This window comes from Neolamprologus brichardi, chromosome 23 (genome assembly GCF_056152115.1).
Source record: "Neolamprologus brichardi isolate AB-2024 chromosome 23, ASM5615211v1, whole genome shotgun sequence".
NCBI lineage: Eukaryota > Metazoa > Chordata > Actinopteri > Cichliformes > Cichlidae > Neolamprologus > Neolamprologus brichardi.
This window is the reverse complement of record NC_142125.1, coordinates 23,733,848-23,756,993: the sequence shown is the minus strand read 5'-3', so window position 1 is coordinate 23,756,993 and position 23,146 is coordinate 23,733,848. Positions and strand designations below refer to the sequence as shown.

Sequence of the window (23,146 nt, the reverse complement as noted above, 5' to 3'; positions counted from 1 at the left end):
AGGATTCAAATACGGGTTACAACTGTAAGCAGAGTAGTAGAATTAGCACTAAATTAGTGGTGGGGACAATTTTGAGCAATCAGAGAAAGGGTATAAATTATGACCATAGTGTGTTGCAAAGCAGCTCGCAGAGGCAGCAGAAATGGTTTTCACACTGGAGCAACTTAAAACTATGAGATATACCAACTGAATATAAAGAAGATGACGAGTACTGGCACTGAGATCAGATGACGCGTGCTCCATACTAGGATAAAGGTAATGGTAAAGTTCAGAGTTAACAGCAGATACACGTTATTAATAATTGAGGAGATCAGAAATAAATTGCTGAATCTGTTTCAGTCATTTTTAATTAATTAACAACATGTTATTACAGGAAAGCTTTCATTCAGAACTATCCCACTTCATTCCTAATGATCTATTACACAGTGCTGTGCAAAAGTCTTGAGCCACTCATCTTTTCTTTATATTTTGCTTCCAAGGAGCCAGACTTTCTTCTTTTTTTTTAAAGTCCTGTTGAGGAGTGTTTCTTGGGACATTGGCTGCTTTTTCACTCATTTTCAGTCCAGTCCTCACACCTGACCATTTTCATAGGAATATTTTTTGTTTGTAAAGCCACTTAACTCTGACCTATGAATCAACACGACAATGATCACAGACACGCGTCAGTGCTCGGATAGAAAAACACACAGTGGAACACTAGCATTCATGGATCTTGCTTTTCCTAGCAAATATAAAGAAATGAAGGCTGGTTCGAGACATATGCACGGCACGGTCTCTAATGATTAACATATGGTCATAATGTGGACTCGTGGTTATCGTCGTGACTCTATTATTTGCAATAGAAGTGACAGTATTAGAGCGTCACAGCTGGTTACTAAGGGACTGAACTCTTTGTTTGTGTAACTGTTGTAGCACCTTTATTGCACCCTGTAAAAATCTTATCTTGAAGCATCAGCTGTTCTGTTTCTACACTGACTGCTAACTTTTGCAGAGAGTGTAGCTTTAGTTCATCCTCAATACTCAAACGTTAATCTACGCAAACTCTGCATTTTCTTATTTATTTATTTATTTTTTATCAAAGATTTACATTAGAAGATTCTGCTCCATGATTGGCACGGATTGGCTTTAACACAGTAACCAATCAGGTGGGAATATTATCTGTTCTTCCTTTGACTGTAACCTCCATCTGTTTCACACGGTCCAACAAAGCTCTCGCTGTTTTTTTCAGATCCAGATTTTATTTACAGTAGTCAAATATTCACTAAGAAATCAAGATGAGTAGCTTCTAAAGATCATTTGTTACTTTTCATGTGGTTCAAGCGATGATGCTTGCTTGCATCCCAGGGTACATCTGGACTGTAGCTAGGTCGGAGAGCCAAATCATTTTATTATTAATCGTTTGGTAATCGGGCTGGTTCTTACTGTATTTACTTTTCCATTCTAATTTTCCTCTTGGAGCACTTTACACAACATGCCTCATTTAAGGCAAGCATTTTTTTTTAGCATTTGCCCTCTGATGAACATGAATGCATGGGAAGCAACTTCAAGTCCAGTATCTTGCCCAAAAACACTTTAGCATGCAGACTGGAGCAGCCAGGGATCGTCCCACCAACCTCCCGAGCAGTAGAACACCTGCTGTTCCTCCTGAGCTACACCCTTTTACAAAAATGTTTAATATCAGCCATCCACAGCAAGTGACTGGGAGCCTGCTGCTCCTGTTCTGCTTCAGCAATAGGCCCAACTGGAAGCTGACTGTATCGCTCTCGCAGCCATGTGGGTCAGCCACGTTTCAGTTTCAGGTTCAGTTCTTCCTGAATGAACGCGGTGCGGCTTGTATTTCCTGGAAGCAATATCTGTGACAGCACAGCTGCGCCCCCCTGACAATAGACCCTCAGCGCTTTAGAAAGAGGGGACATTTGCATTTTCTTTGTGCAGCAGCTTGTTTGGAGCTCTCACTTTTGTCACATGGAGGGGAGGCAGTGTTGGTGATTAAATACAGATATCGACTCTGTAGAAACAGCAAATGATTGTGCAGATATGGGAAAACGTAAAGAAATATGGGAGGCTAATGTTAAAATAAATTCACCCAGGCCCAACACTAGTCATCATATCTCAGCTGTATTTGTTTTGATCTTCTGTTTTCTAATGTGTGTTCTGTTACAGTGTTACCGTGCATTCCTATCACGGTGCTCCATGGCTCAACTTTACTGCACTACAGGCTCAGCTCAGGTTGAAAGTATGAAACCTTGTGCAGAGAATATCGCACTTAGTGCTGCCAGACCCAAAATGTTTGACGCTGATCTTCAGGAAATAATGTGAAGCAAACAGGGAAAGTGTCGAATGTTGATTAGATACCAGTGAAACCAGTGAAGTTAAGACAGAGAGCAGGACTTAAAACAAGTTCTAATGTTAATATAGCCAGGCAAAAAAAATACCTCGCTATCCCATTAATTTGGCTTCATAGTGTACTCCTTAGATCCCAAATTAAGAAAGCTGCTTATAAACTCCAAACGCTCCATTTTTACCAAACTGTACAATAAATAAAGTTTACCAGATTTGTAGTAGGAAAGATTTTTGAACCTTCAGATCACAAAACAACACAGCAAAGGGCACCAAAGACCAAAAACCAAAACATTTATTGAATCAATCAAACCTTTGGATGCTTATAAATACATACAATTTGAAAAAAAAAATCTCATTATTATCTGAAAAAGTTTGACTTACTAAACTTCTGAGAAAATAATAAGAAAAGTATAAATATTTAGATAATGCTCGAAAATTTGTTCCATCACAGCGAATCATGGAAGGCGGCCAGTATCGCTGTCCCGCTTGAAGCGAGGGAAAATACCTCCCTGCATTCCTTTGCTGAAAGAATGTGGCGTCGCCATCGCGGCCTGGCAGGGTTAATGTTTGGCTCAGGGTCGGTAAAAGTCTCATCTGGTCCAGATATTTCATTCCTGGACAAATACACAGCAGTGTGTGTTTTAAAGCACCAGCTAAGATGAAAAAGAAAGCTAGGTTGATATCAAGGAGTGGTATCAAAGAGAGGTTTGGGGGTGTCCAACTCAGATGTAATTTTTCTAAGCTGCTAAGCTCCAGCGGGACCATATGTCTCTGACAGATCCATCTCTTAATTTGAAAGTCCTTCACAGTAAGAGACGGATCAAGTCCAGGAGCCAGTAAACCTGCTCGCTTGACCTTTAGACATCATTCTGGATTAAATGTTCCTCACAAGTTGACAGCTTACACTTGAAAACAATGACAAGACGGCTCAGTTAAATGTCACACATCACGGTCCAACTTGTTTCTCACAAAGACTGCAATTAAACAACAGCTGTAGCTTTAAACTTGCATTATTTTTAAGGACCAGCAGGGGCCAACTGCGAGCTAGACAAGTAAAATATAAAAGTGCCCAAAAATCCCCAAATTTTCTTAATCCTTTTGTGTATTTTGTGTAAATTGGTATGAACCAATTTTTAAAAAAAAACAAATATCTAAAGCAGATAGCGGAAAAAACGTTTTTCACCAGGTGTAGCATGAATGACTGCGAGTCAGGTTTGACTCTGTAAAAGTTATGAAAATACCGTTTATGCTGTCCTTCACATTTTCCAAAGTTGTAGCAGATTGGAGTCTCTGCCAGGCCGATTCTGGCCTCCAGGCCTCATATTTGACACCTGTGTCCTAGAGCAGCGGTCCCCAACCTCTACTGCGCCACGGACTTGTTTAATGTCAGACAATATTTTCACGGACCGGCCTTTAAGGTGTCGTGGATAAATACAACAAAATAAAATGATACGACCAAGACAAAAACTGTGATATTTTGTAAATATAATAATAAACGTGAATTCACTGTGTAATTGTGTAACTTTATTAGCAGCGTCTTCCTGAAATCTGCCAACAACATTGAGAGTAACATCCTCCTCTCTGCCCCTTAATGCTCTCTGGTTGCTATGGTAACACGTAAACATTTCTTTCAAAATAAGACACACAACTACAACACGGGAAAAGAGTTAACGATAAAATCCCTGAAAAACATACATTTCACACCCGAGCCTCAACTCTCGCGGCCTGGTACCAAACGACTCACGGACCGGTACTGGTCTGTGGCCGGGGGCTGGGGACCGCTGTCCTAGAGTATTGATCAGATGTTGGTGGAAGTTGCACACTGTGAGCTCATTGTATTATTTTACGGGCAATAACCTGTGAATTATGAAGAATCATGTGCCAGATCAGAGTCACTGACTTTCTGGTTAAAAGCTGCTGTATAACTAATATTATCCTTATATGCTGAGGTTAGTTATTAGCTGGCTAGAAACTGATGAGAGCCGGGTAGTCACAGTGAAGAAATAAAAGGAATCCATGAGAACCAGTGATTACCAAATAAAACAGGAAATAGATTTAAGCATAACTATCCAGAACCATTTAGAGGTTTATGGGAAAACCGTCCTCAGCACCCTCACTCTGTCACCTCAGGAAACACTTTCCAGATGACTTCATGAGCTCAACTGCTAGTTTCAGATCATTCTGGGGAAAAAAGTGAGGCTTATTTTGTAAATTAAGGTCACGTGTAGACTGAAAAAGGAAAGGAAGTGTACGTGTCCCTGTGGGAAAAACCAGAGCAGTAAAAAACTACATTTGATTGACATCTTTTATTCTAACTCTTGACTTCCACCTTTTCTTCTTCCTGCTTCTCTTCTTCGCCCACTGCCCATCAGGGTTAAAATGGTAGATGTTGTGTCACCAAGTACAATGCCGTCAGAAACTGAGGTGCATGTGGCGAGGAGCTTTCTCACCAAGATTTTGCGAAGCTCTATGAGGTACCATCCAGTTAGCTTGTGTCTGGCTGTGTTTGCTGGTAGTTTTTTGGTGGACCTACATGGCGTCAGATCATTGAGCTTTGTGCTTCGTGTTCTTTTGTAGTACTTTAATGTGTATGGTGCTAGCTGTCCAAGTATCTTTAGTTTACTTGCACGTTTGTGTCTGTCATCAGTTCTGTGATGTGGGAATTACCAGATTTTACACGTACAGCGCATTAACATGACTTGCTTGCATGGTTTTCTTGTGGTTTTATATTTTGTGGAAAAATTAATGTGTATGATCCTTTTTCAACATGCTCTCCAGGAAGAACCGCTTCAAGGGGTACGTGCATGTTTGGTGTGAGCAAAATTAAACTGTGAAGCTGTGGATTTACCTTTGTGGAGTCTTACCTATCAAGGTACTGATGATGTTTAAAATAGGGTTTGCAGGCCTGAGGCACACAGTGAGCACCCCCCCCCCCCCCCCCCCCCCAAAAAAAAAAAAAACCAACCCCAAAACAATACAAATAATTATTTGTTATTCGAGATCACAAATGTGTTACTAAAAATAATAAATTTTTTCATCTGCAAAAGTTGCTTTTTGCAGTTTAAACAAACAGCATATCTGAATATTAGGAATGATCATGATTTTTAATTATTCAAATATTCATTAAACTTCAAGTCACTGGGTGCCCTGTCATTCTAGGTGTTGTTGTGATATTGTTATAAAAATGTTTCCTATCATGTGTTTGTCAATCTGCTTCTACTTTTCATAGCTTTTCCTATTAATCAGTATGGACAATAGAAATGAAACATGGCAGGTTTTTTATTTTATTGTAGAAAATGTATTTTAGGAAAAATATTAGCTCGTACTGAATCTGATGGCAACAACACGTTTCAAAAAAGTTAGGACGGGGTCATGTTTACCACTGTGTAGCATCCACTCTTTTTTTTAACAAGTCTACAAACATCTGGAAATTGAGGAGACCTACTTCTGGACTTTTGTCCTTGATATGCAAGGTCTTCCCTGAAAAAGACATCAGGCACATGTTGCTCTAAAACTTGTAGATATCTTTCAGCACTGCTGGTGGCTTTCCAGATGTGCAAGAAACATCATTTAAAAGTATAGTTAATAACATGACATTTTTGAATATCTCTCATAGAGATATGAGAAAGACAACAGAGCTATTAAAATATTAAGACTCAGTCATTTTAGTCAACACAATAGCTTGGTCACTTCAGTGTTAAGTTATAGTAAATATTAAACAATATGTAAGTATATTTTCTCTAGAAATATATATTTTCCCCTGGTTTTGCTATTGCTAGCCATCATTGAATAACATCCCACTACCCGCTATCAGGCATCCGACCGCTAAATCATATATGGTGCTGTGAGATTAGATTCTGCTGACGATTTTAGCTGTCAAAAAGTGTCACTGAAAGAAGAACTCATTCAAAAAATGATTAAAACATGGGTCCAGAGCAAACGCTGCCAGGTCACAAGTCTGCTACAACTATAGTTATTAATTTTAGTGTTTTTGGACAGTGTAGCTATATAATTCTTACCAGTTCTTTGTAAATATTTGTGTTTGTAATGGTGCCATAAATGTTATCTAATGATCATGGGTTGTTTTGTTTGTTTTTCCTTGCATTTCTGTGGAGTAATAAGACTATTTACACTGTTTAAAATACTCTATTGTCCTGAAACGATTGAATACACAGTGGTATCAGGGGGAAGGATTTGGATGATGGTGGCCTGCAAAGCCCATGAAGAAATGTTAACCTGTAGAACTCTGTGAACTCTTGTCTTCTATGAAAGAATTTGAGAAAGAGCATTGAGAAATTGTTTGCTGTGCTTCTGCTTTGCAGGAAGAATGACCCAAGCTCACGTCCTCATTCCTGGTATGCCTCGAAGCTGACAGAGGAGGAGCCTCCTGAGAGAGAGGCTACCCAAGCCCCAGTCTGGCAGCCAAAGCATGAAGCAAGGTGAGCTTTTTTGGTGGTTTATCTTGTCTTTCGTAGACAGATCACAATATTTTTTTTCTTATCATCCCCTCCAGGCCCAAAGAGTCGTCCACTCAAGGAGATCAGGACATTCAGCATCAGCAAACCAGTCAGATGAGCTCAGTGAAAAACATGGAGAAACTTGAGCGTCCCTCACATCTCTACCCAGCAGGTCGTCTTTCCCCAAATAAATACACCAGCAGTGCTGAGCCAATCTGTGGACTGGGACCAGGCAAGAGGGACTCTGGGTTCAGCTGTTTCTCAAGTGGCTCCAGCCCCCCTGTTCATGACCTTAATGCATCTGGTAGAAAGGGAACAAGCACTGAAAGCATTTTCTTCAAGGGTGTTCACAATGAAGGACCTCAGCAGAATGAGCGGCCCAGATATCTGCAGCCAACACTGGGGAACGGAGGCTGGAAGGAGCAGCCAGCATCTCGTGTTTCCATTGCAGGGAGACCCAACGTAGGCCCAGTGTGGCAGGTACCAGACAGGAAAAAGTCTCAGTCTCCTCCTCCGCCACCTCCTCCCCTGCGTAGTGACAGTTTTGCAGCTACAAAGGTGTTTCCATACTCTGAAGGTCCAGCAAAAAGCCACGGCACATCATTTGAAAAACTGCCAGAAAGTAACCACCACAGTGGCATCAGATCCCATCAGGAGAAATCCTCAGAAACCAGACGTAGCTTCAACCCAATACCTGCCAAAGACTTCCTCCATCCAAACATGCCGGCTGATTACAACCACAACCAGCTCAACCCCAACAAACACTTCTCTTTGTCCAGCAGTGATGTCAGACAGTTTCATTACACCCAACCACCTGCCCACCAGAGGCAGTTCAGTGATGAAAGTCCCTTCTACTTCCTGCAGACTGGAAAGGCTCCTCCCACCAAGACTCAAAGTGTAGGAAGCTACTACCGCAGCCTCCAGGATCTGCCCACAAATGCTTTCAGCCGCAGGCAGATGCCACACTCTGCAGCATCCATGGTAAGCACTGCTGCAAACCCAAACCTGGAGAGCGGAGGGCATAAGAGATACTACGGTCTTGCAAGTAAGACTGCGCAGTACAAGGCTAGACAGGGCAAAACTGAAAGCCGGATGACAGAAACAGAGAAACACCACTGGGTGAACAGCAATGAAACAGGGTACCCAAGTTCCCTGAAGACTAACACTAAGGCAAAGTACTCACTGCCTCAGGCCCAAATGCCTTATATTGAAAATAAGGAATGCCATACCCATTCCCACTTTGGGAATGGACTTCACTACAACCACCAGACCTCTGAAATTTCTGTTCAAAGACGTAGTCCAGAGGATACTGCAAAGAGAGGTGAAGGTCACACTAATGACATGAAAATACAGTTTCCAGTACATCAAGTCAAAGATCACAAGGCTAATCTTCCAAGACATCAAGACCCATGGGTCCCTCAAGAAGACCAACGAATAACCGCCCTGAAAACTCCACTCCTCCACTCCCTGACTCTGGAAAACAAGACTCTGGCAGCAACAACCACAACTGTCTTGTCCACCCAGGACACCAGTGACACCATGGCTGCTAGCAGTGGAAAAGCAAATCGCCGCAGTGACCGTTATGCCACCACCCTTCGGAAAGAGATCCAGCAGAAGCGAGCCCAGCTGCAAAAGAGCCGCAGTGCTGCAACTCTGACTTGTGATGCAGAGGATGAGGATGCAGAGGAATGGAGATCTATGGAAGCTTCTGCATCTTCTGCTGCTTCCTATTCAAATACTTACAAGGACCACCTGAAAGAGGCGCAGGCCAGGGTCCTCCAGGCCACTTCCTTCCAGAGACGAGACCTAGAACCCCAGGGACCAGAGGCCTCTGTGCTTAAAACCTCAAATGGGCGCGCTAGGGGACGTAAGCGATGTCAACTGGCAAAGAGGACGCACTCTTTTTCAGAGCCTGACAAAATAGACAAAGTGGGAGTGGAAGGAGAATCCCAAGCAGGCTCATTTGGGGAGCGGAGGAAGTTCTTTGAGGCGAAACCAGCCTTTTCCAGGCCTGTACTGAAGTCAAGTCAGAGTGCAAACTCGAACACAGACCTGGATGAGTCGGGCAAACCCAAAGGGAGAGCACCTTCTATAGGGTCTGTTGAGCCTTCTCCATCCACAGACCCCAACCACCTCAACCCTGGACATAACGAAGTCTTACTAGAGCAGCAGAGGCTGGGAACATTTGCTGAGTATCAGGCCACATGGAACAAGCAGAAGAAGTCATCGGAAGGCAAGACGCAAGGGCGGTATCACTCAGCAGAGAATATCTTAGATGCAGGTGCAGAAGAGAAGGCCATCTGCATCCATGAGAGATCCAGATCTTCGCCTTCTGCAGACTTCTATACACAGGTGAACAAGATTAGGATGGTTTTTATGTTCTAGACCGCCAAACAACAAAAAAGTACAAAAGTCAGTTGGAACATAACCTTAAGTTGTAAAGCATATTTGGCTGTTGGTTAGGTTTGGGCAACTAAAAAGTCCTATTTAAGATAAGGGGAAAATGGAGTCACAGTTATAAGAAGCCTTTATGACACTACTCTTGAGAAGTAAAAATATGCACAACAAATACCCTAAAGTGTACTAAGTATTTAAACGAGCAAACTGATGCTGATGTTTTCTATGAATGGCACACTAAACTTCACCTTCTTATTGCAGAAAATTCATTCTTCTTGGAGAGACACTCAGGCCCAAAAGGGCAGTTCAGCTACCAGGTAAGATTAATTTTTGATTGGACTACTAATATACAGAGAAATATACTAATGTACCACTAATATACAGAAAAACAGCACTGGGTTTTGATTCACGAATCATTCACTGCATCTACAGTTAGAGTACTGTGCAGGTCTTGAGACACGTCTCATTTCTTTATATTTTGCTAGAAAAATGGAAGCTATGTGCAGCAATTTAGTGAAGCATGTGTAAACTGCAGTATATTAAGCCAAAACAAAATATTCTTGTCATGTCTTTAAGTCGTCTTCAGGAATAGTTCTCCAGGCTTCTTGAAGGACATTCAAAGCTCTTCTTTGGCTGTTTCTGCCTTTTGTTCTGTTCTCTGTCAACATGATCCCACACTGCTTCAATGATGTTGAGCTCCGGGCTCTGGGGAGGCCGATCCATGACTGATAGTGTTCCACTGTGTGTTTTCTATCCACGTATGCTTTTACTGCATTGGCAGTGTGTTTGGGATTATTCACATGCTTGAAAATAAAGCTGTTGTTAATCAGATGTTTTCCAGATGGTATTGCATGGTGGATCAAAATCTGATGGTACTTTTCTGTGTTCATAATTCATCAATTTTGCCAAGTTCTCCAACAATAGTGAGTAGACACTGTTGTGTCACAATGACGACATTTGGACCAAAAAATGTCCAATTTGGATTCATCACTCCATTAGACCTGTTCCGACTGATTTTCAGTGCAGTTCTTGAGCAATTGTGCATACCTCAGCTTTTTCTCCCTGTTTCGTTTCTTTGAGAATGGCTTCTTGAAAGCCAATGTCCAAAGAAAAACTTTGACTGACCTTCAGACCACAAGAAGACCATTTTTGAAAATTACAAAAAGCCTGGCTTATTTAAATCAAAATGCAAATAAATAGGGGGTGGCTGCAGAACTTTTCTAAACATTTCTTCTATGTTCACCAACTCCTATAATGTGTTTAGAGGAATACTCATCACTTTGCAGTGGGACATTTGACAGGAAGAAATATCTGTTTGGTTTCATATAAATGTGGAATTTATCCAGTCTGTGACATTTCAGTGCAGAAAGAACTGCTCTCAGTTTCTCTTCTCAGGCTTCCTGAGCTGAAGTGATCACTTTCAGTCAAACTAGAACCTTTTTTTATCTTTTGCTATTGAAGCTCAGGTTTGGGTGAATAGATTCTCCTCCGACTCGAGTCGTCAACTACACCCTTATTTACAAAACGTGTCTGAAGCTACTGTGGATTTACAGTGGGTGGAGAGGGTATCAGTTTATCCGTAAGCTGCTGCTGACAAAGAACACTTATCTGCTGCATACATGATCAGTAATCCTCAGCATTCACTCCTTTTGTTGATGTGCTGCCTGGTATGCAAGGTGGGATATAAACACAAATACAAACTCATCTTTCAGCATAATCTTTACTCAGAGGTGTAAGCCAAAGTGATGCTCAAATTCTTTCTTTCTAGTGTTACAATATGCACTTTTTTCTTTTGTTGTATTGGATTTTTCCACATTTACTCTTTTATTTATCCCATCGAACTGTATATATTAAATGGAAAAAGAAACAAAACATCCTACATTTTTAAAATTAACGTGTTAGATATCTAATAATACCATATTCTTCTAAACATGTTTAGATATTTTAGCCTGTTATGTGAATAATGTTCCTTAAAACTGTCAATCCCTAAAAATATATCTGCAAATATAAAAAGCATGCAATGCAATCTAACAGCATATGCATCAGAGCTCTTTTTAAGCTCAGTGATGAGCTGCAGGATGCTGGTTTTTGATACGTGAAAGATGGGAAGAACAGGCTTTGGAGGGTCCGAGTCATATAAAAGCTTTAAGATTTGGTGCTGGAGCCCTGGAAACATTTCAGTGGTTATTGTAATTATTCACTGCCCCTAACTGTGGACTAGCTCCCTTGTAATCCAAGCTCTGTGTTTGGTTTTCACACTCGTGGTTCGGGTGTCGTGAACTGTAATAGACTCACTCAAACCACACCTGTGAACCTCAAAGTCATCAGTAATATTACTCAAATACACCAGGTGAACAGGTTCTTCTGAACTTTGTATCCATGTAACCTGATGTAAACCTGCCCCAGGGTCTTGTCCCAGTCAGATATGCCAGAAACACCTCACCCAAGAGGGTTGAATTTTGCACAAGTTGCTCCATATAAGATCTGATGAATTGTTTAACCAGCTGAGAACTTTAGAATATTTAATTAAGAAATATTGTGAATACTTTCCCAGTGATCAGCCCTTTAAGTACAAAATCTATATGATGTTTTCCTGCATAATTTCATAAGTACAGGAGAAATCCATATGAAATTATGAAGGCAATTTGTGATACTTGGAGTGGGTGTAAATCTAAAGATAAAATCTGTTTTTTCCATATCTCCATATATAGTTTCATCAGCACAACTGCAGCAGTTTAATGTCTGTGAAGCGTTTGTTCCCCTTTTTTTACTTGTTTTCTCATAATTCAGTGGAGAAAACTTCAGAAGGTGTGTTTTGGTTAAACTTTCAAGGCTCATATCACCATGTGGGAGAGGTGTCTGCTCATAACAAGACGGGGGAGACCGTTCATGATTATTAATTTAGAAAATGAGCTGTTTTAGGCATTTATCTAGCTATCCAAATAAAAATAGGAGAATAAACTGTATTAAACTCTATTTTTTAAAATATTGTTGCAGACTTGTTTTTTTGCTCAGACATGTGGTTCAAACATCCTGATAAACCTCATATTGATGCCCAGTTTCTTCCCTGAACTGACTTAAAAGGAGGCAGCACATATTTGAACATTCCTGAGATGTGAACTGAAAATGTCTGAATCATCGTGTTGGAGATGAAATGAATTGATGTATTTTTAAGCCACGTGATGTTTGATATTCCTCAGGTGCTTATGATGAGGTTTGTCTTTATTTTGACCTCTAGAGTGAAGTCGGAGAGTCAGAGTTATGAGCCCGACCACAGCCCACAGCTGGTCGAGGGCCCCTCCCCAGGGCTCCCTGACCAAAGGACAAATCCCGCTGCCATTCCCGCCCACACCACACTGTCCTCCGGCCCTCGCAGCCTCAGCCCCAGCCCTGGTTCCAAGCACCCAGCCCAGCCGCCACAAACCCAGAGCCTCCTGCCGCCACCCAGGCCCCATTTAGGCCTAGAAACCACATCCTCCTCCCAGGAATTCCTCGCTGGCGCCCAGGCAGATCCGGCTGGAGTCCAGCCTCTGTCCAGCTCTGCCTCTGACACCCAGCACCATGCTGCCACCTCCACTGCCGCTGCTGATCAGGTCTCCTCTGCTGGCCCCGCCTCGGCCAGCTCCCCTCGCCTCAGAGAGAGGTCCTGTGCAGACGAGAGCAAAGCAGCTGAAGGACATGAGGTGAAGGAACAGCCGGCTTCACCTTCTCCTTCCTCATCCCCTCTCTCCTCCTCTTCCACCTCCTGCACGGCCCCTCTGCCTCTTCCCGGGCTCGATGGAGCACGGTCCCCCTCGCCACAGTTTGCGCCACCGAGGCTGACCGACAGACCGCCCGCCGCGTCTGTGCAGAATGACTCAATGCTCAGGTAAGCAGCTTAACCTCTCTGCCTCCTTGTTACGTAAAGTTCCTCCTTCCCTGTTCCCAGAGGAAGAGGCTTTGAGGAGCAGCTTTAGGTAAACATGTCCAGGAGGGAACGTGAGATTGAAAACACGACAACAGCGCACAAACAAAAGATAAATAACGACCGAAGCGGTGACGTAGCCGCTCTGCCAGCAGCTGTGGATGCAAAAAAGCGCTCACAGAATCAGACCGGAGGCTGTAATTTTCTCAATGCCACATGAAAACTCCGACCTTTGATTTCCACTCAAGTTCAGCGAGCGATTCTTCCTCCAGTTAGAAACTCGCTTTATATAAATCTCTCCCTCATGTTTCAGCCTCTTTTAATCAGTTGAAGTTTAATATTATTTGTTGTCATCCATCTTATCTAGAAAATTTACCTTGTAATGACAAATGTGATCATGTTGTTGCAAATTGTGTCATAATGTTTTAGTTATCTGCACCTTTTTTTTTATTACCCTCATAATGGTTTAAGGGGTGTATCCCCCACATCATTTGTTCTTTTTAAATGATGCTGTTAAAGACCAGTCTTAGGATTAACACCAGAAACTGCTCTGAGAGCTGTAATTATTGAACTACATGTCCCATAATAATTGTAGGACTGAGGATGCACTTTTAAAACAGGAACCTGGAAATAGTGGGGAAAAAAACAATTATTATGCATATTATTCAGCAGAGGTTTGATCAAACCTTTTGCCATTTTTCTTTTACAGCTGGTCTTTGTCTGAATAGATATTTCCAGATTGTCTTTGTACTTCTTTGTTTTTAGCTTTGCAGGCGATCAATCTGAATCAGAATACTTTATTAATCCTTAAAGGAAATTATGTGGCTACAGTCGCTCCAAGACAACAACATTAACAGACTGAACTAAATTAAATAATACAATATATTACAAAGTTTACAAAATATAAGAAATAGCTCTAATATACATACAAATAGCTCAGTTATAAATATCAGAGATCCTGTGTCATTCAGTGGTGAATTATGGGTAATCTCAGTCTTGTACTGAGCATGAGCATGTGATTGGCCAGCATGTCATGGAGGGGTTGAGAGGTATTGTCCTTATCTTGGACAACATCCGCCTCTCCGACACCATTTTAAGGGAACCGAGCTCCATCCCCACATTACTGGCCTTGCATCTGCGACCCTCAACCTGCTGCCACAACATGCAGCAGCATAGAGGATGGCACTGATCACAACAGACTCATAAACAGACTCACAGTTTCTTGTTATAAAGCACTGCGCCCCTCATTTCTTTATATTTTGCTTCCAAACAGCCAGACTTATTATTTTTCAAAGTGGTTTTGATGCTATAGTCGAGCATTCACTGCAGACCAAAACCACCACCAGGCCACCAGGAAATCAGACTCTGAGGCCTGGGATGGAATCAAATTTCTGGCCTGAAATATTGTTTCAGTCTACCCTGGAGCCATGTCTTCTCACATGGAAGATTTGTAACATCAGATTTCTTTTTAGTCTTTGAGAATAAAAGTCAAACTAATTTAAAGGTGCCAGAGAGGAAACCAAACAAAAAGGTAGAGTCAGTAAACAATTTAGAATTTGGTAGTAAAATGCCTGGAAAGTTAAACATAAAAGTGTAATAAAGGATCCGGTAATTGGGAGTGGGGGGGCCACACAGGGGAAATAGATACAAGGACTGTATGTGAAAGACGGAAGTAGCCACACAAACCCTTTTGTCTGTACAGGCCTTGAGCTCAGCCCTTTACCATTTGACTGTCACCAGCTAACGACTGAGCATGCTCTATTTTATCACAACAGTAATAATGATTTACAGAATAAAGTCTGTGTCTATATTACCTGAAACCAGGAACTGAGCCCAAAAAGTCTCCAGTAAAGTGTTTAGTGACATCAGAGGCACACAGACTGCGATACAACCAGAATACTTTTTGCAACCAGAGGAGTCGCCACCTGCTGGCTGTTAGAAAACATGCAGTTTTAAGGCCCTTCCAGACTGACCTGATCTGTGCATGTAAATTTGGTTACTGGCCACTTGGGCACAGGTTCAAGAGGAGGAACAGAGCAAAGGGATGAAGTAAAAGTGACAGGGATGATAAAGAAAACTACATACCACACTGTGTCACACTAGACTCTCTAAATAAAGGTCGTGACAGTCAATTTTAATAATTACAGGTACTCTAATGTTAATATTAAGACTGGTGGGTGAATGATGTGGGGGATTTAGTGCTTAAAACATTATCAAACTAAAAATTTAAAAAAGGATGCAGAGACTTAAATTTTCCTGCATTGATCCTATTGTGTTTCTTTTTCAGGTCAGAAAGCGAATCAAAGCGCCCCGCAGTGATGGACGTTAGCGGTCAGGTGAGGAAAGTCCCCGTGAGGATCATTCACGCTGAGAGCAGCACAGGACGCGAGGGTCGACCCTACCTGCCTCAGAACAGCGGGTCCTGCAGCCTGTCCGAGCTGCCACCACGCATCCCTTCCCTGGGCGCCGCGGAGCGCTTGTCCTCATCTCGGTTCAGCACCTACAACCGCCAGACGGCACAGGAGTCAGCCCCCAAGCCCAGTTCACCTGGGCCCCAACATTCAGAGGAAGACGCCAAGAGAGAGGAGCTGGTGAGGGACATTATGGGTAAAGACAAGTCTCTGGTGGACATACTGGACCAGAGTGGCAGGAAGACCACCATGGACCTGATGGAGGGGCTCTTCCCACCAGAGGAGGAGATCCTGGAGGGGGCCCAGCAGCGCAGGAAGGCCTCAGCTGGATCCAGACTGCTCACATCGTCCCCCAGGAGCACAGACAGGTGGGACACTGCAGCAGGAAACCTTTCTATTCAAAATGTGCATTTTGTGATTGGAGTAACAGTAAGTGGATCTAGAAAGGCTGATTTTACACACAAAGATAACAGCTGTTTCAACAAGCTTATTGAGGAGATTAAACAATGTGTTTCAGACAGAGGATAACCTGAGTCCAACTTTTAGATAAATTACAATTATTTCTAACTGTAATCATGCAAAGCTACCCTAGTAGAGTCCAGGTATAAAAGTGAACTGCTGGAGAATGAAGCGTCCACTGCAAGGCTGATTTTCCATTTGCCAGACTAGCCTGCCCTCTGGTGGACAAGTGTTGCAATTTCGATTAATCCACTTTCCTCGAAATCATAATAATAATAACTTTATTATTACAGCACTCTTCAAAACAGAGTTACAAAGAGCTTCACAGTTAAAATAAAAGCTGCACATTGTAGATAAGTGTACATGTTAAAACATACAGACACATGCATACATACAGAATTCTATCGTCTGATAACGATATAAATCACAAAAATGTAACATTTTCTGTAAATTCTGTGAATCTCGGGCAGCTCGACTTGCGGGAAGTGTTTCCAGCTGCGCGTATGTAGCTGGAGTCCGCCGCCGTTTCCTTTGTATTTATTACACGGCGTGCTGCGGGGAAAAGCCTGTTCTAGCGTTTAAGTCTAAGGTTTATTGTTTAGCACCTGGCTGCTCTTTTTTACTTCTCATCCGTAAATAATCTGCTCTTTCACGTGATTCAGTTTATTTTGAAAAGTCTCAACAGGATCTTGAGCTTTATTGTGAAAGGTTTATGTGGAACATAAACAAGCAGACACGCGATGGTTTTACAGTCGTGGTTGCTAACAACAACGTATAAAGACAGGTGCTTGTCCATCCGTAGTGTGGTTATATCTTTAAGAAATGAATATAGCCACTACAGTGACCATCAAAACGAAAAAATATTGCCGTAAACAGTTTATTTTGCGACACCACGAAACAAACGATAGCATAAAATGAAATGATAGACGTTTTTATATCGTCATCCGATATATATCGTTATATCGAACAGCCCTATACATGCATGGTTTCAAACTATAACAACAAATGAAGGAGAACAGATTAAGAAAACACTAACCTATAAAAATGAGTTTTTAGCATTCACTTAAAACAAATAACCAACAGTCAGCCAACATAATTGAAGGATGTTGTACAAAATCACATTTAGTAGACAAAAACATATTTGTCTTGGCTATTGCTGGCTACTTTTTAATGCTACTTGTGGCAAAAGGCCTTTCCTATACTAATAAAATGCAGTTATGGTCAGGAGTTTCTATCCACTCATCATGGGCGTGAATGTCCTGGTAATTTGGTGCTTTAAAGGATTTCTTTGAACTGTTCCTTTCAGGGATGGACTTATTGTACAGCACATATCTTTAATGACTTTAAAAACAACAACTCAACAAAAAATACATTAAAGCTCAAACATAAACCTACACTTCCAATCATTTTTGGTAAAATGTCCCTTAACAAGTTGTCCCTGGATCAAATGCTTTAGGTAGCCATCAGTAAGGTTCTGGTATAATTCTGGCTGATATTCGATCATTCTTCTTGTCAGAATTTGTAGAGTTAATTTAAATTGGTTTATTTCCCAGCACAGATCAAGCTTTTAAGTGGAGTCCAGAAATTGGTTTGGGGTTGGGGCTTTATGAAGGCTGTTCCAGAAGCTTAATGTTAGCCTGCTTTATCCATCCAAAACCAGTTTTGATGTGCTTGGGATCATTTTCCTGTTGGAACAACTGTGTCCAAGTTTCAACCATCTAGCTGTTGATCTGAGATAAAGTCGAAGAATGTGGAGGTAGTCCTCCTCCTCCTTCATTATTCCATCCACTCTGTGCAACGCACCACTGGCACCAACACAGCACCAACACAGCACCAGAGCATGATGCTACCACCACCATGCTTGACAGCTGGTACAGTGCTCTTAGGTTTGAAAGCCTCAGCTTTATTCCTCCAAACATACCTTTTGTATTTGTGGACAAACAGCTCAAACTTTGTCTTGTTTGACTATAAAACATTTCTCTAGAAGACATTTGGGTTGGGAAGATTTCATTCGAGCTTAAAGGTGTTAATTTGTCAGATTTCTTGGTCAGCACCCTCTTGAATCTTGAATCTCAATCCGTGACGATGTAAAACTGTCTGCATTGTGGACAGTAATGCTGGTGTTCAAGGTAGGATTGAGCCTTGGGGGTTTCTGGGTTGTTCCTGAATATCCTAACTGATTTCCTCTCATCTGAGGATGACAGCTCGTGTCTTTATCCACACTTTTGCAAAGTTGTGACATATCTAAATAACTTTTACTTACGTTCAATTGTTTGAACTGATGATCGCTTGAACATACCGAATGTTTTTATATTTTGGTGTCATCACCAGAAGAGTTCCAGTTGAGGACTTCGAAGATTTTGGGTGCAGACATGCAGTGTCAGTAAAAGTTGCGTCAGAGTATTTGTGTTTGTCCTTGTGCATTTCAGAAGGGAGGAGGAGGAAGTGTCTGTGTCAGCAGCCGCCTCACTAGTCCCCAGCTCCTCCTACTATAACACGTCAGCTCCTAAAGCTGAGCTCCTCATCAAGATGAAGGACATGCAGGAGCAGCTGGAGGAGCAAGACTCAGAGGATGAGCTGGATGTTGATCTGGTCAATAAAAAGGTAAAATATGCCCACTTTATGTTTTATTATGCATGCCATTCTGCTATCCTAAAGTAGTAAATGGATTGTTTTTATGTGTCTACTTCATCAACTTCAGCAAGAACTGATCTCCAGCCTTGCGAAGAAGCTGGAGGTGCTGCGGGAGGCAAGGCAAAGCCTGCAGGAGGATGTGGAGGACAACGAGGCTCTGGGCCGTGAGGTGGAGGCCATCGTGCAGCGCGTCTGTCAGCCCAACCAGCTCGACAAGTTCCGCATGTTCGTGGGAGACCTGGACAAGGTGGTGAGCCTGCTGCTGTCACTGTCGGGCCGGCTTGCCCGGGTGGAGAACGCCCTCAACAGCCTGGAGGATGAAGCACCGCCAGAGGAGAAGGTAACCCCAGCCACTGTTCACCAAATCGACTGCTTCCCTCAGCTTTATGGAAGTTTACACTAAGTTTTAGGACATTGTTTAGCTCTTAATTTTATAATTTTGTTTATGTGTATTTCACAGCATATTTATTGTTTGCAGTTTACAAATATGAACACGTCTGAAAAAGATGAAAAGCTTTGAGCTAATCTATTTAATCATCCCTCCTGAAGCCCAGTGACAGAACAGCAGCTGCAATAACAACAGTAAAACAATCTTTACCTTCTGTTTATGTTCATAAAAATGCTAATTGAATTCACATAACATACAAAACACTGTATTTGTCCATTGATGCCAAACGTGCAGTTTAATAATGTATGTATGTGTACCTTAATAATGTATGAACATTTTAGTTCACAGTACTGTGCAAAAGTCTTGAGCCACCCCACATTTCTTTACATTTTGTTTCCAGGGATCCAGACTTTCTCTGAAGGGTTTAGCAGGCTTTCTGAAGGTCATTCTGGATATTGGCTTCACTCATTTTTACTTAGTCCTTTACTTTAGTCCTTGTACCTGACCACGGACGTCAAAAAAAAACTAAGACAAAAACAAAGAAAAAACAGAACAAAAGGCAGAAACATCCTAAGCTTTGAATGTCCTTCAAGAAGCCTGGAGAACTATTCCTGAAGACTACCGGTACTTAAAGAAATGAAAAGAAAGTAGACTGTGCACATGTTTCAATAAATCACTGCATATATTTCCTATTTTTCTAACAAATGTAAAGAAATTGCACAGTACTGTACCTCTCTGTTGTTATGAAATGAGCTCTCTGCAGTAAAAAACAAATGCAAAAGAATAATCATATGACATTATTGTTGTTGGCAGCTTAAATCATAACTGGAATTAATTTCAGGTAATGAATCTACAGTGCAGCAGATATGGCACATATTTCCCTCAGGAGCTGGCTTTAACTGTGTTTGTCTCCACCAACTTACCTCTAGGACTCTAAATGAAGAATAATCTAGCTTAATGAATGCTGGATTGTGTGAATACGTAACCGCTTCCTAAGAAGTTTTCTGTTTTACTGTTTTTGCTGCACTAAGCAGGTTTAATGTGGTTACATGATCCATAGATGATGTTCTAGATTAATAACTCATATCTGTCGTCCATCAGCAAACCCTGACTGAGAAGCGAAAGCTGCTGATGCGGCAGCACGAAGACGCCAAGGAGCTGAAGGAGAATCTGGACCGTCGGGAACGACTGGTGTCCAGCATCATGGAGGCCCACCTGGACATGGAGAGCCTGGACGACTACAGGCACTTCGTGAAGATGAAGTCTGCGCTCATCATCGAGCAACGCAAGCTGGAAGATAAGATCAAGCTGGGCGAGGAGCAGCTGAAGTGCCTGTTGGACAGTCTGCCACTAGAGCAGAGGCCACTGCTCTGAATCAGTCAAGAGGATGAACCATGTAGCATTTTTATATGAACATCTTTGAATTGCGTGTGAGTTTATGACCTCAGCCTAGATTTGATGCTGGTGGAGCTGCTGTTGTTTGTTAAAACCAAACTGAGGAGCCTCAGAAACCAAATCAGACACCAGGATTAGTCAGTTACACCTTAAACAGCTTAGAGTGGACCACCACTGATTGTGATTCTTGGACTCTCCTCGAGTAGCTTCACATGACTCACAGGTTAAAATTGTTCCTTTTTTTCCTTTTTTCTGGGCCCTGGTGCAGCACGACAACAGCTGTTTTACCTTCTATATGTCTGACTGGTTGCCCCTCGTAAACAGTGGGTGGGACTTCTCCACGACATCATTTAAAGCAAAGACTAGAAAAAAAACTGTCCAAAACCGAGTGTTTGGATCTTTTGGGCCACGGGGATGGCCATACGTAGTATGAACATAAACATAGAGCACATATAAGAGGTCCACTTTAAAACTGTGGGGTGTTTTTGATGGTCAGTTTTTACTCAGAAGGATTCGACAACAACACAAATGTGTTGTCATTTGATTAGTGGAATCATGCCAGGCATGTTTGTCTTGGACATACAGGGCGGCAAGATACCTCTCTGCTTTGGTCTATTTTTCACATTATTTTGCTGCTTAACAGACGTAATTAAAGTCAGTAATAGATAAAACCATTATTGCATGCCGGTGCTGTATCAGAACTCCCCTTTTGGCAAAATGGGCTCAGAGTGTCAGAACATTACTCGTTACCCAAGCAGAGGCTGACAAATACATATGAAACCAGAAACCATAGACTGTATATAAAAGACGGAGGACCACAACGTCACCATTTGGTTAGTGAATTTCGCTTATGAAGCCTTAGCTTGAGATTTTTTGGTGTCTTTGTGCTTCAAAAGCAGACGTGTTGACAGAGGGTTGGACTTGACAGAGAAATCAAAGACACTGTACACCCATTGGCTAATGACTCATGATTGACAAGTTGTTAGCCAATGGTATGCTCATACTAAACTCATGTGGCTACAGAGAGGAAGAGGAGTGCACTCAATAGCTGGGCCCAAGTTACAGAGACATAGTTGCAGAATTTAACATGAATTTGTATGATTTCTCTCAGTTTTTCCCCAGCCCTCCCTTTTTTTCTGTCTTTATATTAAACCCACACTTCTTTCTATTAAAATAGGAGCCCCAGTGGCCCACAAAATGGTGACCGCAAGCATGTCTTGTTCTGATCGTCATTGGTGTCAGTAGACTGTCCTCTCAGTAGACAGGCTTTGTGACCCAGAGTGAAATACTGATATCTTGGAATATATTTATCAAGCTGCACAGAAAACTTTGCGGCTTCATGTGAATAGGTCTTTGGCGATTGATCTGATTGGTTGCCATGTGTGTTACGTTTCATTCAAAAAGACTTGAAAACAGTAACTGAATAATTAAGTGTTTACTTTGGTCACAAAGATCTCTTTACTATTAGCCCCCTTTACAACTGGAAGTCCTTTTAAACTAAAGGTATCGCCCCCTGATGGCCTTTATTTAAAAAAAATGCAAGTTTAAGGTACTGCAGTGACGGCTTCCTGTTCCAACTTTTATATACAGTCTATGCAAGGAACTCAAAGTACAGCTTTTTGTGGAAGAGCTGCGCCCCCTGTCTGTTTTGTGGAATAAAGCAAACCAGCACAAAGTGAACCAACTCTATGATTTTATCACACTATTTAAACACCTATTAGCCAAGGTCAATATATTTATCAAGTAATATTACAGTAAGGGTGAGTTTTAATACATACATATTTCTACACTGAGTGTTAAATGCTGATAGTGCTGCTCGCTGTGTGAAGCCTTTTTAAGCTATGAAACTGAGCCTTTATCTAGACCCTTGTGAAGTTTAATACATAGAACCGCCACCACACGTGAATTATGATATTTTCCTGATTCCCCGTATGAAAGCTGCGTTTCTTTTGCACCTCATAAAACCAAAGCTCATAAAACCGAATTACGCTGTTACTTTGCTCACCCTGCAGTGTTTCCAGTCCCCTCTAATGTTCTTTTTATTTAACTTGCTGAAAGTGGCTGGGTCACGTATGTTTTATGTTTTTAAGGTAATATTTCGTAGTAATTTATTGTAAAGCTTTGTCTGGAAATGTATGTAAAGAAACACTTAACTGCTCAGCAAACGTTTCAACTTGGATTACCCAGTGAAAATCATTTCTAAAAAAAAGAAAGAAGGCAAGTTGTTTAATTTTTTTTTCATGACATATTTTGTTGTCTAATAAGATTAGAAAGAACACGTTTGAATCCAAAATGGTAAAAAGAGTTACGATCTGTTGAGGAAAATATTCTTCTATTACAAACTGTTGCTTTCCAGATGTTATTTTTACATGTGATGCACATCTCATTTTAGAGTGAAGCTATTTTATTTATGCCAGAATAAAGGGTGAATTTGATAAAAATGAACTATCTTCTCATGCTAATGTTCCTCCTGCTTGTTTTCAATACAGCAGTGCGTAAATAGTGACTGATTTTCTGCTCTCTCGAGTAAAAGGACCGAGACACTGCTGGTGTTTCTGTGGAGGCCGATGTAAGAAGTAAGCATGTGAAGATGTGCCTGCGGTAGCCTCGTGTACAGCCCACACTTCATGTTCGCTATTTGCAGATGGCCTCCTTAACGCCTCTCTCAAATTTTAATATCAGACAAAGATAACCAGAATAAATGAAAAATGCAGTTTTTAAATGATCATTTCATTTATTAAGGGGAAAAAAGCCTAAC

General features: G+C 41.6%; 1 protein-coding gene across 6 annotated transcripts in view; it reads left to right on the top strand.

The window, feature by feature from the left end:
• The window catches only part of LOC102790571 (protein Shroom2), a 29,288-nt gene extending 6,460 nt beyond the window's left edge, over positions 1 to 22,828 (top strand). For 2 of the 6 annotated variants that reach the window (XM_006792865.3, XM_087836347.1), the window contains exons 2-10: positions 5,122 to 5,139; positions 6,666 to 6,782; positions 6,857 to 9,152; positions 9,459 to 9,514; positions 12,436 to 13,065; positions 15,389 to 15,880; positions 18,401 to 18,575; positions 18,673 to 18,945; positions 20,095 to 22,828. In XM_006792865.3, coding sequence (XP_006792928.2) covers positions 5,122 to 5,139; positions 6,666 to 6,782; positions 6,857 to 9,152; positions 9,459 to 9,514; positions 12,436 to 13,065; positions 15,389 to 15,880; positions 18,401 to 18,575; positions 18,673 to 18,945; positions 20,095 to 20,367 — 4,330 coding nt within the window. In that variant the 3' untranslated portion in view covers positions 20,368 to 22,828. The other 4 variants (XM_006792866.3, XM_006792867.3, XM_035908648.2 and 1 more) reach the window with 3 other exon arrangements.
• The last annotated feature ends 318 nt before the right edge of the window (positions 22,829 to 23,146 follow it).